Source organism: Ruditapes philippinarum, unplaced genomic scaffold (genome assembly GCF_026571515.1).
Source record: "Ruditapes philippinarum isolate M1 unplaced genomic scaffold, ASM2657151v2 ctg519_1_1_1_1, whole genome shotgun sequence".
In the NCBI taxonomy this organism is placed as follows: domain Eukaryota; kingdom Metazoa; phylum Mollusca; class Bivalvia; order Venerida; family Veneridae; genus Ruditapes; species Ruditapes philippinarum.
In genome coordinates, this window is record NW_026860385.1 from 147,969 (window position 1) to 168,226 (window position 20,258).

Sequence of the window (20,258 nt, forward strand, 5' to 3'; positions counted from 1 at the left end):
TCTAAACGCTACGAAAAACACGTACACACGACTTGTTAACTTGAATGATAAATTATGCATGAATGCTATAAGATTTGGCTATCATTTATTCAATACACTAGGCGGTCGACTAGCCTGGGTGTTAGGATTCTTTTGAATCAATCTAACGGGGAACGTCACGTGGCTAAGGGTTTGGGAAATAATACCTGGACTTTGGATTCTTTCTATAAGGGGAAATCAAGCTATCTCCTTTTAAACAAATAATTGTACATGAGCATCATTAGTAGGTATCGCATGCAAGACCGCATGTCACATGCCAAAAAGTCAGATTCAGTATGGAATTAAACCTATTATACTTTTCTTGTATTTTCTTATCTGCAGATTTGATTCGTGTCCAGTTCTGCATGTTTAATGAGATTTCTATATATATATATAATATATTTAATGACCATTTATATCAGCTCCGGCTTTCGAATAAAAAAGGTGGAGCTATTGTCAGTTGGCGTCACCGTTATGTAAACATTGCGCTTAGACACATCTTTTATTTCCAACACATATTGATCATATCTCGGCAATCGGTTCACCAAACCTAACCTGGATACATTACCAGTAGTTTCATTTTTTCGCAAGTGACCGACTACTTATCCAATATAATTTCGGAATGAGCGATGAGTGACATATGACCATCAGACTGACTGTCCGAGGTTGTCACGAGAAAATTACACCAAACTTGAGGCCTCTTGAATACAAATCTGACGCGTTCCCTAAGTCAAATTATCATAAACTATCAAAGATATTCAAAGTCGTCCACGTTCAATATTGACTGCATAACTAAAGGGGAAGATGATCCCCTGTCAACTCAAACTTGAAATACCTGTATAATTTGAAGACCAGGTAGTTCTACCAAACACTTATAAATGTCCCTTTTCTTCTTTGATTTAATTATGTCACACAACACTATGGATAGTGGTCTTTTTGTAGACACAACCATCATTAGTTGAGGATGTCCTATGTCATTATATTATTTCAAAGGTCATTGTCATAGCACGGAACTGATTGCTAATATATAGTTAAGAATGCAGATTTGACATGAAACTTATTTTCAACGTAATGGTACATTCACTAATCACCGTACATTTGTTTAAGGTCAAATTTAATTCAAAGATATTAAAGCCCTTCAAAACTAAACAAACATGGGGTATCTCAGCATAAATAGTCAGCAATATTGTAATTTTTCACTATATTTACTGAATTCTTTGTCACAATAATATGATATGGAGCTTCGTACGACAAAACCACATACGATGTGTCCTATGCATAGCTGGATTCCAAGGCCAGCCTGCGCATCGCTGCTTGTCTGCTCAGATCATGCTATAAGTATCAGTTTCGTAACTACTTGTAATAGGGTTTGGATAAGGTAACATTCATGGAATTACTGACTCAGAATGACCAAATGGTAAGCTGGTCTGGATCCATGATTACGCAAATTCCGCACTATGGTATATCTGTTTTGTTTTATTTTTATTTTATTTTTTTTTTTTGGCTGAAGGTCATCTAAAATCAGTTTGACCTCCTGTAAAATTTACAGTGAAGAACTGAATATAAGATGATTTTTCATTTATCATTTTAAAACAAACTGAAATCTGGGCTTCTCATGGCCCTTCTAAAATAACATGTAAAGGATAGTTCTTGCCATTCTAAAATAAAAAAATAAGATAAGTTCTAAAATAAAATGTAAAGGATAGTTCTTGCCAATATAAGATAAAATGTAAATAATAGTTTTAAGATAAAATGTACAGGATATAGTTCTTTACTTTCTAGTTGAATTCCATAGATATTTAAGTTTTGTTTAAACATTCTCCTTCCCACAAAACTTTACACTGCCTTTAGATGTCATTACAATTTCTAGCGGACAGTTTTTTTTGCATAAAAACTTAATTTATCTTACACAAGAACTAACTTATAAATTTTGTCCCAAATAACGAAAACACTCTATATAAGATTATTAATGCGCATGAAAATGTCGAAAAACACAGCTATCTGGTACGTTCAATCAGTGTAAATATATATATTTTATGATCATTGATGTGTTAAATTGGTATAATGTTTGTAAATTGCATATATTTTATGCATATAAATCAAGTTTTTATAAATATAATTGCCTACCGACTGCGTAGATGTTGGTGATAGAAATTAAATTCACTTGCCGAAACACGACAGTTTAATTTTAAGGAGCATATACATCTTACTGTGTTCCATTTTTCAAGAAAAATAACCCAATTGTTTATTCTGTCAAATTAGTAAATATGTAATAACATAATTATACAAGCTAACCATTTCGGAACAGTTTATTTTTTATTTTTTAAAGATACTTATTGTTTATCCTTTACCCTCATAAAAGCATGACTTACATTGTACTGGTAATAAATGACTGACGGTGTATTCCTTTGCTTGATTTCTTTTTCTATATTTGACATGGTATTTGTCTACTCAAAAAGGCACCTATCTATATGAACAGAATTACCATATAACAGCATAGTGTAAATTAAGCTAATGTATCACATAATGATATCAATTAAGTAACATAACATTGACCTTCCAAATATAATTTACAAGTATTCAACCATTGACAGATATTATTGGAACCCAAAATCACAAAATGATACATAATATGAATTCTTGCTGTTGATGAATCGCTTAGTTTTGTATACTAATTTTGTATAAATATATCTATTAATCTTGCCTTTTTCTAAAATATATTACTAACTTGTAAATATACTCATATGTATATATATATTTACATCTATTATGACAAATTGAAAACCTGATTGTATTTTGGGCTAGAGGCCATATATTACGAATAAACACATTGTCATTGTCATTGAGTTCAATTTGAAAATAATTCGACCTGGACGTAACATTCATTTTTTAAAGTAGTGAAAAAGACCTAGGTGGCAACTAAAGCTATAATCATATCTAGTAGATAAAGTAAGTTCAATAGTGAGCATGCAATTGCAATGTGGTCTAGAATTTTATTATTTTATGTTTTAAATGGTATGAAGCCCGCAGTTTATGCCAGATGAATTTTATGCTGTTTATTGTTAAAGCAGTTATCTTCACCCTAGGCGATTAGCTGCTCACCGTTAAATATCAGAAAACGAGTGATCACTCGGAAGCATCAAACCCATTTTGCCCAGAAAAGGTGATATCCTCATGATCCCGCTTGGTGCCGGTGTAACATTAAATTTTGACCCTGTTGAGAAATGACCCTGAGGGTCATTTTTCAACGTTGAGAATTGACCCTGGGTCATTTAAGACATTTAAGTACAAAAGTTATAACATTAGAGGCTTAGAGCACGTTTCAAAGCGAATAGAGCCTAACGTGTTTAACCTGTTGTGTGACCAGGGGGACTTTATTAAAATGCTATCTTAGATAAATATTTACAGAAGAAAGACATTTCTAACAAAGAAAAATTTGTTTCGTATGTCGCTTTTTATGCTTCTTTTAAGGTATTGTTACTGTTAAACATGTTCAATTTCTGACAACATTGTCATTTTTTCTAGTATATGGTAGGGAAACCAGGCTTCCCATCGAAATCGAGCTTCCACCAAATTCTAATGCAGAACAAATAGATATAAGTGAAAGAGTGACAATATTAATAAAGCCTAATCAGTATCGAATTGAAGCATGTGCAAGCATGTGTTTGTTTATTTTTATGAGTTTTCAACAGTATTTCAGTCCTGGAAATAACCAGTTCCAGACCCACTCCTCCACGGCAAACTGACAAATGCGTCCTCCGCTGGGATTTGAACCCACATCTGAGAGGTCTTTTGGATTAGATGTCGGCGACTCTTAATCAGTCGACCATGGAGGTAGTTTCTTCCCAGCAGAAGCGGGGAAGAAACCAGTAGCAATGCAGAGTGAATTGCCTTACTTAAGGATAAACATTCATGATGACAACCTAACCGGAATCGAACCACGGACTCCTGGCTTCGTATCCCAGTACGGAGCCTATACACCACTGACGCTTTACAATTTCGCCGCAGACGCTCTACAAAAATAGTTTATCAAGCAATTCATACATTATCTTTAGCACCAACCCAGTAATCCGCTAGTCAGCAAGTAAACATTTATGTGGTAGTAAATACACTGTCTCCCTTTAAAGAGCGAAACAAAAATTAGCTATTCCTTTAAAGCTTCTTTTGGTATATATAAACATAAGCAGCATGCATTGGGATTGAGATACAGGTATTTTGTTTGGGTCTTTAAAGGGAGACGAGTGTGTGATTAATTCTTATGAGGTCCGTCCGACTGAGCCACAATATAGCTTTCGCTATTGTTTATTTATGCAAAATTCCAGATTGTTTGCTCAATCTGTTTTGCCACAAATCACATTTAAATGTTTAATTTATGTGAATGACATAGCAGAGTCACTTACAAGTGTCACACGATTATTTGCAGATGACAGATCATTAGCAGTAAGTTCACGAGATAAAAATCATATTGAAATTACTATCAACCGCGATCTTGAAATTATATCTGCCTGGGCAAAACAATGGTTAATACAATTTAATGCTGCCAAAACGGAAGTTATGTATTTTTCACTGTCAAAAAATAATCGCGATGCCCCCGACATCTACTTTCAAAATACACATCTTAATTTCGTTCATTCACACAAGCATTTAGGAGTAACATTAAGTGATGGAACATGGCATCAACATATTTCGAATATAACAACATCATCTTCTAGAATTCTAGGTACAATGCGAATGCTTAAGTTTAAACTTAAAAGGAAAACGCTTAATCAAATTTACATATCGTATTTAAGACCGATAATTGAATATGCCTCATTGGTATGGGATAGCTGTACTTTGTATGAACAGAATGTCCTTGAAAGCATTCAGTACGATGCTGCGCGAATTGTGACTGGTCTAACAAGATCAGTATCAATCGTAAATCTCATACGCGAAATTGGCTGGGTCTCACTTGCAGATAGAAGGAAAATGCAAAAATTGATTCTTGTTTTTAAACATAGTCGAGGCGAGCTTCCCTGTTATTTGAGCGACATCTTCCCAGAAATAGTTGGTAATAATAGTACATATAATTTAAGAAACAACGAGAATTATGCAACGGTTGCCCGACGATTAGAAATTTATTCGAAATCAGTTATACCCTCTTCTATTAAAGTATGGAATAGTTTAGACCTAGATACTCGTAATAGTCACTTTCAGCATTCAAAGCCAGACTTAAAATTATTTTTTCTCGGCCTCAAGCTCCGTCATACTTTCTTACAGGTGACAGGTTTCTTAAAATTACCACACAAGAATTAGAAATAAGTGTAGCAATCTTTATGCCGATTTACACTATAACCATTTACGCGACAATCCAATTTGTAGATGTTGTTTTCGTTCTAAAGACGCTCACCATTACTTTTTCAAATGCCCACTGTATACTGATCAGAGGTGTACCTTATTTATTAATACACGTACTTACCATCCTTTAAGTGCCTATAAATTATTATTCGGTATCAATAACCTTAGTGATGAAGAAAATAACATGTTATTCCATCATGTTCAAATTTTTATCAAACGATCAAGAAGGTTTCAAAATGTTTAAATCCTAGTTCCTAAAGAGTGCTCTTAATTGTTGTCCTTATTTACTATATTCATACCAAGGATAAAACGGACGGGCGGGAACTTCGACACACGGCTTCTTCTACTCTTTTCATTTTTTTTCTCTATTGTCTTTTTTTTTCTTTCAAAATCATGTTTAGTCACTGTTTTTTTAGCATCATATTAATTATTTCCAGACATTTTTCTTTGATTGCTTATATATACTATTATCAATATCAATACTATAACGAGACTCACGCACATCTTTTTACCTTTATTGAGACTAATTGGGAAGGGCCAACCCTCTAATGTTGTTAAAACTTGTGGCCCGACCCTTTTGCTTTATAATTAAAAACTGCATCATACATGTAAATTCTTGAAAATAACTTTGTATTGCATGTGAAATTGTATCTAAATTGTACATAAAGAAAAGCAATAAAATATGATTAAACTAAATTTAAATGTTTCAAAGAATGCCAAAAACCAAAAGCTTCTGATGCAGAAGTGCAAAAATAATCAATTTTCCTCACAATTCTTATGCAATTCAAATGTTATCTTTTCACAATTGACCATGACAGCTCAAAGTCTGTTTTTGTAGCTCAGTTAGGCGCCTTTAAAAAGATAGAATTGAAAACGTATTTATAGATGCTGTGCCTTCTAATATGATAAACATTCAGGGTCATTTTTCAATGTTAAATTATGAACCGGGGTCATTTTTAAACGTTAAATTATGAACCGGGGTCATTTCTCAACACCTTCAACAGGTGGTTCAAAATTCAACAGGTGGTTCAAAATTCAACGTTGAGAATTGACCCTGTGACCGTTGAAAATTGACCCCAGGGTCATTTCTCAACAGGGTCAAAATTTAATGTTACACCGGTTTGATTTGCTAATCGGTATCATAATCATTATATCTGCCATACGGACAAAGGCCAATGTAGTTACTATTTTGCTAATCGGTATAATGTTAGAATGTACTAAAAAAAGCTATACAAAGAAGTAACCAAAAACTCAGGGGCCATTAATTTTTCGCTTGAATCCCAGTTGTAAATTTTATATTCTGAGATAGGCACCAATCTTTTAAGCCTCTGTTTCATCGCAATTGTTACGAATCAACATGAACATTGTATTTTAAGCACAAAAATATAATTAATCTGTTTGTTTTTTCTCCAGCTTTCAATGTTGACTTCCAAGTGTATTTTACACACTGAATTTCGAATCATTATGATTTACCCATTTGATGTGATGTAAGTGTGTTTAATGTCCTGATATTATATAGAATAAAAACCCAACAAATCATCCTGGTGTCTACATCTTTTTCGGCCTTTCCAGGGGATATCATATTTATATCTGTAATGGTCAGACAACTCATAAGCTTTCTGGTCAAATGATCGTTATATTTTTCAAAATTTTGTGAACCCATTTGGTAAAAATTCTTTGACCGACGCCTGTTTAAAGGTACAGTAAGGTACTAGTTGAATAATTGTCGTCTTTCGCTATATTCGGATTTCGATTATTCGATCCCATCGATTATTCGAAGTATATTTTCAGTCCACAGCAATTCGAATAACCGAGGTCGGACTGTATTGTATACTTCGATGCATTTTCATTTAATAGTTTGGTTTTTATACATTTCACTTTACGGACTACAAATATGTTTACCGTATTGGGTTCTACGAATTTCTGTCCTTGAAAGAATCTAACCATAAATTATAACGCTATGGAAAAAAATCAAGTTCATACCACGCGCAGTAATATGCAAAGGGTCATATCTGTAAGAAATAGTCTCAAATGATTTTAGTCAAATGTAAGAGAAGCTTAAATATTCAAACAATCTATTTGATTCAAAGTTTATTAAAAAAGGAAAAAATGGAGGTAAAAATATTCCATTCCTTTCAATTATTTCAATATGTATTGATACGGTATCTGATAAAGGTTCGCTAAATTCATCAGACATGCACTTTATCAACACAAATCAATGTAATGACATGATTAAATGCTAATCGTGTATTTAGCTGTTGTGCTAGAAAACACATGTTTTGAGTAGCTACTCTATGTTACTTAATGTTTTGTCAATTTTTCGCTGCTACTGAATCGAGATTCTGATCTGAGCCAAACCAAAAAAAATATATATCTGAATCTGGTTCAAGATGACCACGGTTTAGATATGAAAGTCCGATCGAATACTTTGTTAAAAAAGAATAATGATATATATACTTTTAATACCAAGTTGCTGATGGAATAAACGGAGTGAGATAAATATGACCCGAGGCACCCGTTATAAAGAATAATGCAAGTTGTTGCTGAAGACAAGCATGTTTATAAGAAAAACTAGCAACTTAAGACTGTTTTCAAAGAAAATCGGGGGGAAACCGAAAGACGCATGAACGTTAATAAGAGGACGCCAGACGTGAAAGCTACGCAATCATAGATGTGTAACCTTAACTATTTCTTTGAAGTAATGACATTTGTGACTTTGCCAAAAAGAAGAAAACGCAATGCACACACGCACGTAACCGTCTATGATGCAGAATTACATTGTTATTTGCATGCGCTTCGGTACTTCAAGCTATAAAGGGTATCGTCTATAAATTGTTTAAGCAAAACAAATTTTGTGAAATTTATTTGCATTATTTTAATTACTTATATACTCCAAATAGACCATTTTATACAGAATAAAGAAATATTCAATTGGCTGCATATTCCAGTCTACGTCCCTGACTGTGCAGTAAAGGCAAATGAGTTGTTTAGTTGAGCTATCAATATGTTTTGTTGCTATAATGCGTAATAAATCAGCAATGTTCATTCATTAGACAACATCCCTGTATTAATCAGAAACATAATTCAATCATTTACTGGCCGGTCATGATTGATATACTGTTTAAAACTGATACAAAACCGAAGCAAACATACAAATGCTAATCAATATTGATTACCCTAACTGTATGCACCTTTATCATAATAAAAGACTATTTACATAAGGGGTGTAGAGGATTTCTATCAAAACTTTGGTTAAGTTGTTATCATTATAATTTTGTGTCACTTACCCACATCAAGGGGAAGTTATAAAATGTATTCATTTCTGATGATCAATTTTGGTGGTGGTGTTGGTATTTTTCACTTCGAATCACTGCAGTAAGCCACATTAAATTTACCAGACCTTAGTTCAGTCGCCGCATCGTTCATGGGCAGGATGTCAAGCAGTCAGTTTACCAGTACGAGTTGCCTTCACTTTCGCAAGGAATTGATAACTTCTGTACATTCGATAGCAGTATGACCGTAAAAAGGGATTTAATGATCATACACAATGAAAGTGACATGCACCGTCTGGGAATCGAACCCGGATCGTCTGATTCACAGACAAACGCTATTGAGCTAAGTGGGTGGTTAATTTTGAGACTTGGCAAGACTGTTTATAGGGAGAGCAATTTAACCCACCCAGACGCTAGTCTTCACAGCGTCGCACTCCATCAACATTTTTTACTGAACCCCTTACGATACTGTTACCTACGATACTTGAACACGGAATACTTGATGAAACCTATATCATCCAGTACATTTTTCTGTCATGACTTTTGGCAAACATATGCCCATTTTCTTTTTTGGACTTTGTTCCCCTTACCCCCACATTAGTTGAGATATTTTTTTTAAAAGACTTGCTCAAATTAGGGGAAATTTATCTAGATCTTTTCTTTAAATTTTGAAGTATTACATAACTGAAAATGGATTTTCGACTTTAGTTATAATTATTTCGCCCCTTTCTTTTTTGGGGGTCCATTACTGTTACTTGTTAATATTATATATTTAAGATTTTTCCCTTAGGTACTGATAAGAATATTCGGGCAAGTTGCCCAACTTCCAGACATTGATTTACGGTAAGTGATCCCCAACAAATGGAAGCTTAATTTAAGTTAAACATCAAAGAAATAAAAATTGAAGAAAGAAAAAAAACATCAAAAAGTAACCACGCAGGCCTGCTTTAGAAGTAAACAGATCAGAACATTAAATCATTGTACACGTATCATCCAAACAAATATCAAAGCAAGTTATATCATATATCTGTCCAGTTGTTTCAAGTATCTCTTCAGTTATATTGACAATTAATTTGACAAGTAAAAAATCTTTCCAAATGTAAAATGCATTTATTCAAGAATGGAATGACAACAGCGTAAATCCCGTCCCACTTCACCAACATTGTAGAAGTAGTTGAACTGATGTTTTTACTAAGTTTTTTTATAATGTTTTTGGTAAGTGAAAATAAAATCAATCATTGGGTTAGATATAGGATTGGGAAAATCAATGGAACCGATCACCATCGGGTTAGGATTTCCCTATCTTCTATCTTACCCAATGTTATATCACTGACCTTTTAGTTATAAATTTGCCATAGCCTGTTAAACCATTGTACCTATTAGGGGATAGGTGGCCTAGTGGTTAAGGTGTCTGCCTCTTTACCCAGAGATCATGGGTTCGAGCCCAACTCGGGTCACGACCATGTTTCTTCACATGACACCAGTACTGATTGGTTCCAGGAAGCGGACTCGAAAGTGATTAATATAAGTTGCAAGAACTTGTTTCGCAATCGAGCTCAAATAAATATGTTTAAACCAAACCATTGACCTCTCCAGATATACCGTTGATCTCTCCTGTTATACCATCGACCTCTCCAGTGAGTTCTCAAGTTTTATACTAATGCACGCTGTCCATTTATACCATCGATTTTCCTTACATACAATTAACATCTAAACTGACCCCTCTAGTTATACCATTGACCTTTCCAGTGACCTCTCTAGTTATGTCATTGACCTTTCCAGTGACCTCTCTTATTAAATCGTTGATTTCTTCAGGGATCTTGTTGATCTCTCAAGATCTTAAACATAGCTAAGAGTAGAAAAAAATGAATGAAATTGTTTCACCAAGGGCTATTTATATGTATTGATCTTAATGATTTGTTATTTGTATTTGAAAACCTAGAACAGTTACTCGTATTATTTTGTTCGTGTCATTACTTCTCTAAACCAAGATAACATCATGCACGCAGCCAATTTGTTATATGACAATTTAATAAAAAACTGAACTACAATCAAAGAATAAACATGTTTTCCTTGTTTTCAAATATGCGCAAATCCTTCCCTCATAATACAAACATTTGCTTTTGTGGTATAATGTGACATAATCGTTACAGTGTTGTTTTTTCTCAATCTTATCTAAAAAAATGCATGCAACTAAGGCATGCCACTAAGGAAAATATAAGTAAACAGCTAATCAGTTAAATGTCCAATGCAATGTACTTTCTCATAAAATACTTTTATTTAAAGGAACTCCACTTAGGTCCCCCCTCCCCAACACAAACTGAATTTCTTGCATAAATAAGCTAATAAACATAAATAATGAGGCACTTTAAATAGGAAGATGCAAACGATAAATTAGAGTTACGGTCAGAAATAAATTGAACGTCGCATTTTTGTGCTATTCTTCGCCCGAATTGAACGGCTTTTCAAATTTTGGTCATTTTTAACCATAAGCATGTTTATTCGGAAAAAATTGAGTAATCCAATGATCTGAAATTTTGCACACAAATTATTTGTCTAGACCCACATCAAATGGAACATTTAATCTCGAAAACTTATTTCCAGTCCCGTCATGTCAAAAAAATCTCAGTGGAGTCCCTTTAATCTCAACACCACTCGATATGTTTGGTTTGGTTTAAAAAAAAAACAATAAAAAAACATACTTTAAATCCCCTTTGACTTACAACTCAATATTTAAATTGATAACATTGTTCGATTGATTAATAGATTAAATTGGGGACTTTTATGTCTGTTGACTAATTCCCGTGAATCCGGTATAAAAGAATTGATCATCCATTCGGATTCATTATATTGCCAACCAACAAATATTTATTATAAACTTAGAGCAAATATATTTGGATAAAACTGTAAGTTTCTTTTTTATAACTTTATTCTTTGGCATTTCGACCATTCGTTTGGCGATTGCAAAAGCACTTATTTTCTTTTCTTTTAATAAACAAATCTTTATGTGAGAAGTAATAAAATACTTTATTTTCTAATATTTATTAAAGAATAACAAAATTCTAATAAGAAATATTGAAAGAAGATACATTGTGTTTCTAATTTGCTAGTTTATTTATTATTTATTCTCCTTTTATTTATATCTGTATAAATTTGTATACAAAAACGCAGTAACTAATTGCTTACAAATTAGACTAGCTACGTTCAGTAGGACTTTACAATGACATATTTATGACAAGGGGTTTCGGAACAATGTTTATTAATTGATACATATATGAATAAGGTAATACATTATGTTATCGGACGTATTCCGAAACACTCATATCAACATGTAGTAAAATAAAACAGACCCATTAACTAAAATATTGGTTCAAAAGATGGTTGTAAAATGTAAATTGTGATGCAGTCTGAGAAAAAAAAAGTTAACAAACAACTCATTTATTCCGCTCATTTAATTACTTTCTTAACAACTTATAAAGAAAAGAAAAAGTCAAACACTAAATTTCAAATCTCACCATTTTTGTCTATATAGAAGACCATGTTGACTAAAATAAATAATTTTAATATTCTTCATATACTAAATTCAATGTTAAAATAAACGAAAGTCAATTTATTTATTATATTTATGTACATATATAAAGTTACGTTAAAATTACTATGAAAAAAAATGAGTATGTTATGTCACGTAACTATACACACTTATATCACTATTTCAAACATAGAGAATATATCAAATTGTTGATTCTTAGTTTCCTAGTCACCGAGCAATAGATTTTTATTAATTAAATACGAAAAAGAAAATCATTTTTCAAACAAATTGCTATTCACCAAAACTTTTATTTCTTCATTTCTTTTTATACATAGTCAATAAAGTTTGAATTTTTTTAAAGTGCTTAAACAACTTTTATAGATAATTTTATCAGCAATATATTTATTATTTTTAATTATCTTATTACAACTTGATTTCATTTCTTTGCTATGAACACATATGATCATAACATATCAATTTATATTTAACAGACAGCACGTTTTACAGTTAACTTTTAGTTATAGATTGAATTGGGTAAAAACAAATATAAATGATAATTATCATCTATAATATTAATGTAAAACTAACTATATATGGTAATTAATTAAGCTATATTTAATTGATGAAAAGGCAACCAAAAGACATTAGCAAAGCAATGATTGTAAACGAGTTTATATCTTCTTATTCAGATGAAGTCCCCATTGAGATGTATATTGGTTGGAATTTGCGTATCCATTTTAGGTAATAAAATTCGGATTATCAATTATTCACGATTAAGATAGCGTTTAGAAATTGTAACACCTCAGTTAAAGTACATATGTTTGAAAATGTTATATCTTTGTATCAATCATTTCTATACAAAGCAAATTGTACCAATATACATTCTTAACTATATTGTGAGCAATATGAACGACGTAACTGTACAATTAAAAAAAATTCAATGTTATCTGATCTGGAGTGTACATGCCAGACTTGTCAGCCTGTCTTAGAAAAACTGTAACTTTTGTGTTGGAATTTTCATATCCGTCTATATCTTTAATACTTGAACGTATTGTCTATCACCAATTAGGAATACATACTGTATAAATATCAGTCTGGGTTTAACTTTAGGAGTTGCAACTCCACTACTGATACTACTGATACATATCTAAGCCAAATTATTATCAGTAGTGTCCACCAGGGCTCCATCCTTGCTCCTTTGTTGTTTTTATTTACATATCACACATATGACATGCCAGTTGTAGTAAATGATGAATTACTCTTGTATGTTAATGACTGCTATTCTTGATTCTGATAAAAAGCATTTCTTCTATTGAGGGGATTGATGATGACCTGAAGCTAGTAAGTGAATGGCTTATTGGCCACAAAATGTCAGTAAACAAGGGGGAGAATCACGCTTCGTTACCCAAACAAACAAGATGGCGGATACAGCCAAAAAGTAGGGTTTTCCCTTTTTTTCTCTGAAATTCGTGATGTTCTTGTGTAAAAGTACATATAATAACCTTCTCCACAATTTTCCTGGCACACACGATTTTATTTCATGATGTTTCGTCCCGTACCTGATCTGAAATGCGCGTCACCAGATTCGAAGCGATGGAATTTTCCACCGGTTTGATCGTAATAACGTACGACTTCTTCTTTCAAATTCACTGTTTCTTTTACATATATGCATATTATCTGAAACCACTGACTTTAAAAAGTTGTAATATGTTGTCAAGTAATTGAGCATCCATGCCCATTCTGGTTAGATTTACCGCTGTAAATATTGATATCGGGGCATTTTCCGGAAATGATAACGTATTGCGCACAAAATATCAAAGATAAGGCACGGCGCATTTTTCCACTTCGTGGATTTCCGTTTGTCCAGTCAGCTGATAATGATTTTTTGTATGTTTGAAATGATAGATATTTGAAAAAAAAAATGTTTGTCAGGTCAGAAACACAGGTGCTAGTCACATAATCAAATATTTTACAAAATCGGTCTATATATGTATCTTATAATAGTATATAGCCCATATAAAACTTTGAAAAGTTTGTTTCAAGCACCTGTGGTCAGAAATAATTAAATGAACAATGCTGCACCATCGGGTAAAAATATCTTTCTAGCTGGTGGCAAGCCTTCACTTTCAGGAAACATTTGTGTATTGTTGTCTTCACATTAAATTTCGCAGGCTTTGTGCGATAATTATGGTCTTATCCCCTTATCAGAAAGAAGAAACGCATTCAGCAGAGCAAAAATGTTAAAAAGGTACGGACGGCTTGATATATTTTCTTTTCCAAAGAAAAAGTCTAAAGTCATTCCTAACAAACTTCTGATAAGGAAATCTTGATATTTGAAACATTGCGACTAGCTTACACCCAGATGAGATGAGCCTGTGTTTATTCAATCTGGTCGCTCATTAAAAGAAAAATACATAACAGAGAACAATGAATGAGTGTAGGTTCTATATTGAATTTATTAAATGAGTTAGAAAATAATGTTATGCGAAAACCTTCAATAAATTTAGTAAATTAAAAATTTCCTGTTTATTGGACGGGTGGTTAACATTGAAACGCTACCATTTAGCGTGACGTTGTCCCACTATGACGTCAGATATATTTGCGCGACTTAGCCTTACAGTTTTTTTTATTATAGTAGACAGTTGTAATTTTATTTAATTCCAATAAGCTTAAAAGCCGATGACGACATTAAACATGCACAATAACGAACAGTGTATGACATAAACATATATACATTTTCATCAAAATTGATCTTTAAACCACTAACTTATAGGTCTCTTGTATATACATATACACATACATACACACATATACATACATACCTACAAAACATATATTACATGAACCATTTATTCAAAATTGTTGTAAATTAATTGATTTTAATACATAAACGTTATTACCATTTATACACATATCCTAAAAAAATGAAGGTCCCTTCGCATCAATTGCGGGTTTCAGAATTGTAAATGAAAGGAACGTCATAATTTGATCAAAACCTTTAAATGCAAGAATTTGCCTATCATATTCTGGCGTTTTTTCCACAAACGCCCCAACAAAAACAATAATTTCTTTAAAAAGTATTGCAGGTATCAGCAATAAAAGAGTGACATTGGAATTTGCATAGTAATATCTAGTGACCGACCATGAAATATAAAGTTTCAAATCGGATTTGGATTTCGATGTTTTTATCCATGCCGGAAAACCCGTCTGAAACATTTTATGCCAGACAGCTCATGCGCTCAGATGACGTCATTATCTTTATGAAAGAACGGTTGTAAAAATTATTACGCTACTTTAAAATGGTATTTACGAAGTATATGTTAGTGTTCATCCATGCTGTTCTACAGAAATTAGAAACTTTGACGGGAGCGATAGCGACCGGAGAATATTTCTTATTTCTGTAGAACAGCTACGGATGAATACAAACATATTTAATTTCAAGCTTTAGTTGGCTTCATTAACATTTACTTTATTTTTGTCACTATACCTGTCCATTTTTACGAACGCGGTTCTATGAAGCACTATGAAAAAAAGAAGGCTGGTATGAACAGACTTTTGATATATCATCGACTTTTGTTCTTCTATTAAAATTTACACAAAGAATTTTTAAGAAATACAGCGTTTTCATTGGATGACAAATAAAGCTGGACACTAATATTATTTATTTCAGTTTCTTTGTTTTGTTCTACACATCCTCTTATGTCTGATCAGCATAAATTTTCTATAATATAGAAAATCAATTAATCAGAAAAAAATGCGCCGTACGTTATCATCGATATTTTGTGCGCCATACGTTATCATTTCCGGAAAATGAACCGATATTAATATTTTCAGGGTTTATTTTAGACAGAAAAGGCATGAATGCTTAGATGACGACATATATAAACTTTTTAAAGTCAGTGGTTTCAGTTAATATACATTTATGTAAACGAAACTGTGAATTTTAGAGAAGAAGCCGTACGATATCACGATCAAACCGGTGGAAAATTCCATCGCTTCGAATCTGGTGACGCGCATTTCAGATGAGATACGGGACGAAACATCATGAAATAAAATCTGGTGTGCCAGGAAAATGGTGGAGAAGGTTAATATATGTACCTTTACATTAGAACATCACGAATTTCAGAGAGAAAAAGGGAAAACCCTACTTTTTGGCTGTATCCGCCAACATATTTGTTTGGGTAACAAACGGCGTGATTCTCCCCCCGTGTTATGCGAGACTGACTTGGAATGAAGAGAGAAATTTGGGTCCCGATTCAGTTCGAATTTCTTGTAATAGTACATGTACATCCATTTCATCTACACCATCAGTCCAGTATTTAAGAGTAGGTTGCTAGGTTTAAAATTTACATCGCAGAAAAGGATAACTAATCCAGATAGACTGAAAGGCTTTAAATCATGTCTTAAATTCTTGATAAAGATTTTTGACAGCTTATATGACCCTACATAAACGGTTGCTTTCATACATAACCCGAGCCGGTAGGGAAAGGTTATATTGCAGACAAACTTTTATATACAGTATAAATTCTGTCAAAAATCTTCACAAGAAATTAACAATACGTCAAACCTCCTTTACTTGATAAAAACGAAATTAATTAACGAATTGATAGCAGTCTCGTCACGATTTTCCAAGCGATCTGCAGTATATTTACTTCATTTATATTCCTGGGAGTAATATGAAAACAGTGTACAGTTTATGTAAAAAAGATAAGCATGGTATTTTGCTAACACATTCTTCAGTTTTAGAGACAGACACTGCAACTCCAGCACCAACTGCAGCACCAGGTCCAGCACCAACTGCAGCACCAACTGCAGCACCAGGTCCAGCACTAACTGCAGCACCAGGTCCAGCACTAACTGCAGCACCGGCACCGGCAACCCAAAACCCTGCCGGTGGACCAAACAATGGTCATTCGCAACCAGGTACACCATGCAAGCTCAGCATTGCTACGTAATTTAAATGTTTATAATACTATAACGTGCATGTTCGGGGATTCCTGTCCTGGGGCAACTGTTTTTTTCCAGTGAACTTTAGAGAAGTCAATGTGAGATCATATCGAGCGGACAAATGAAATTCCGTTAATAAATTAGATATCAAATGTACAACATGTTGTGTAATCAAGAAATGTACTTTTCATAAGTTCGTGATTGAGAACATATAATCAAATAATTTCTTATATATTGCACATTTGTGCATGCTGTACATCATTCCTTGGTAATTGTAAACATAAAAAGTGCTCAAAATACATATTTTTTTCGGTCGTTTTGTTTTCGTCTTGATCCACGGCTTAGTTTAATGTAAAATTCACATAGATAACTGAAACGTCACCAAGAGTTACTTTATAACTGGTGCACAAACTTGATCGATGCAAAAACGAAAAAGACCAGCTTCTTCATTTTTCGGCCTTATGAGTTGTTTTACAAAAAGGGTAAAGGATTTCCGGAAACGACATATTTCTTCCGGTAAATTTACACACTAGATCACATAAAGGAGTTTCAAATACGAGGTTTGCAAAGGGACGGATATTTCGTTTTGAACCGAAACATATATCTGAAAATTCTAGCATTAAATAAGAGAACACAATTCTGATTTTCAAAAATGATTACGTCTGTAATCTTCTGCACTTCTGATTAAAATATCCTTTTCGAGGGTGCCAGGCCATGGACACTTATAAGCGTGGCTTACCGATCTGTCAACCATGGGCCGAGGGGCGGATATTCCTCCGGTCTAAGCAGCAAACAGATTTTCTTTCTGACTTATTCTACCATATTTAAAAGAAATAATGGAAATTAATGTCATTTCATCTGTTCCTTTTTTCTTAAAGTAGCTTAAGAAATGAAGTACAACTTCACTTATAATGAGTCTCATATGCAATAAAACACTAATTACTGACAATAAATCTTACTCGGTTAAAATTAAAAAAGACGTATTACAAGCTATAAATAATAGGTTTTATTATGCAAAATTCATCCAAATCATGTTTATTATGTAAAAGTTTACAAATTTCTTTTTTTATTACTATACTTCTGAGGGGCGTCCGTGGCCGAGGTCGTTGACTTCAAACCACTTGCCCCTCACCGCCGTGGGTTCGAATCCCGACAGGGACTTTGGATTCTTTCATGTGAGGAAGCTATCAAGCTAGCTCACAGAACGTCGGTGGTTCTACTCATGTGCTCGTTTGCGCCTGAAATAATGCACGGAAGGGCCTCTGAGGTCTTCCTCCACGTCGCGATATGACCTATACTGTGTCGATGTGACGTAAACCCCAAAACAAACAAACAAAAACGAAACTTCACTCAATCGAGGGCTACAACAGCTCTTAATTGTCTCCCCTTCCTTCAAACTAGCCGAATTATTTTCTTTCTATTTACAGGTGGTGGTAATGGTGGAGGAAATGGGGGAAACGGATTACATCAACTCACCACAGAAACCCTGTCCAAGTTCACAGGAATGATCCTTGTCACGCTTTTCATAAACAGATATCAGATGTTTCTATAAAATGTTCATGGTATATTTTGGAAGAGCCTAGGACAATATGGACATATTTACAGACAAAAACTAAATCTAAACTAATGAAAATGTAAGAGCGGATATTACACTTCGTTGTAAGAATGATGCTCTTAATTTTGTAAAATTACACGTTTATTAAAGTTTATTAATGCCTACTGTTCCAGTTATCAAGCATCTTTTTTACATATATATCTTCAATATGTGTAAATATATTATTTAATGTGTAAAATGTTCAATTACTAAAGTTTCAAATATTATCTAAGCATTTGTTCATGCTGACAGAAATGAAAAACCTGTTAAATATATGTCAGCATTTTACAACGATGATGATCACATCTTAAAAAGATTCTTCTTCCTCACTATATCAATTTTAAGTAAAGTATATACAATGCTTAACCGAATTGCAAATAAATCCCACATCTTCCGCAAACCCATTAAAGTGGCCTTCATCTTTTCAAAAGATTAAATACGTTATTTTTATATGATTGAAAATTTCATATGATTGTCAAATCCACATAATTAAGGTTTGTCGGCGATGAAATACATAAACAGTAAGGAGCGGGGATTCGTTTCCCGATTAATGTTTTTTTCTTTTTTATTTATTTTTTTTTTCTTTTTCGGGACGTTGTTTTGAATAAGGCTTACAGAAAGCAGCAGAAGGCTGAAATACTTAGCTTGAAACAACACCAAATTGTTTTTCTAACTGAAAATATAAGCTTAAGACCATTTAATGTTCAAATACATTTTAAACAGGATTTTGACTTTATTACGAAAGGCAGTCTTTTGCAGCATCATCTAAATAATTTAACATCCAAACAATGATCCAAGCATCATCCGTAGTAAAACACTGCAAGCAATTCATACATTTTGTTTAATTTAATAATTTATACATAAAGGTTCCTATAAAATCATTAAGTATTTTTCGTGTATCTAACACAGATATGTCTCTCTCATCATTTTCTATTGTAATAACAATTCAGAAATCCTCTAGAGTTGTACCATACGTTATAGTTAAAGTCTACGAAACGAGTAAGTTACCAGAATTTAACAATGACTGGGGCGATATCAAGAAATAGTTCTGCTAGAAAAAGGCTATTAAGCCGAGACAACTTTTTTCAGAAACATCCCGAGATCGAGGAATATTTCAGCTATAAAAGCCCATTAAGCCAAGACGACTTTTTTGCAGAATCATCCCAAGATATTGTAGTTATACAAGTGGGGATGAACCTACATTCCGCCCACCCTAACCAATAGAAAATATAGTTATATTTGTTTTTTTCTAAGCTGAGAGTCCATCCTCTCTTTCAGGCACAAAATAAAGCAATTATGCCTTAACTGTATGCACTTTAATCATAATAAAAAGACTATTTACATAAGGGGGGCCAATTTTAATCAAAATAATATTGTGTCACATACACACAGCAAGGGAAAGTTATGTTATAAAATGTAATAATTTCTGATGATTAATTTTGGAGGCGGTGTTGGTAGTTTTCACTACTGCAATAAGCCACACTAGATTTACAAGACCTTAGTTCAGGCGCCACATCGTTCCTGGGCAGGATGTCAAGCAGTCAGTTTACCAGTACTAGTTGCC

At 33.3% G+C, this 20,258-nt stretch overlaps 1 protein-coding gene across 1 annotated transcript; it reads left to right on the forward strand.

The window, feature by feature from the left end:
* Positions 1–12,821: 12,821 nt before the first annotated feature.
* LOC132759882 (cyclin-dependent kinase inhibitor 1C-like) lies at positions 12,822–18,990 on the forward strand. Its single transcript, XM_060751752.1, has 3 exons — positions 12,822–12,894; positions 16,894–17,076; positions 18,528–18,990. The coding sequence occupies exons 1-3, from the start codon at positions 12,843–12,845 to the stop codon at positions 18,650–18,652; spliced, it is 360 nt and encodes a 119-aa protein (XP_060607735.1). The 5' UTR covers positions 12,822–12,842; the 3' UTR covers positions 18,653–18,990.
* The last annotated feature ends 1,268 nt before the right edge of the window (positions 18,991–20,258 follow it).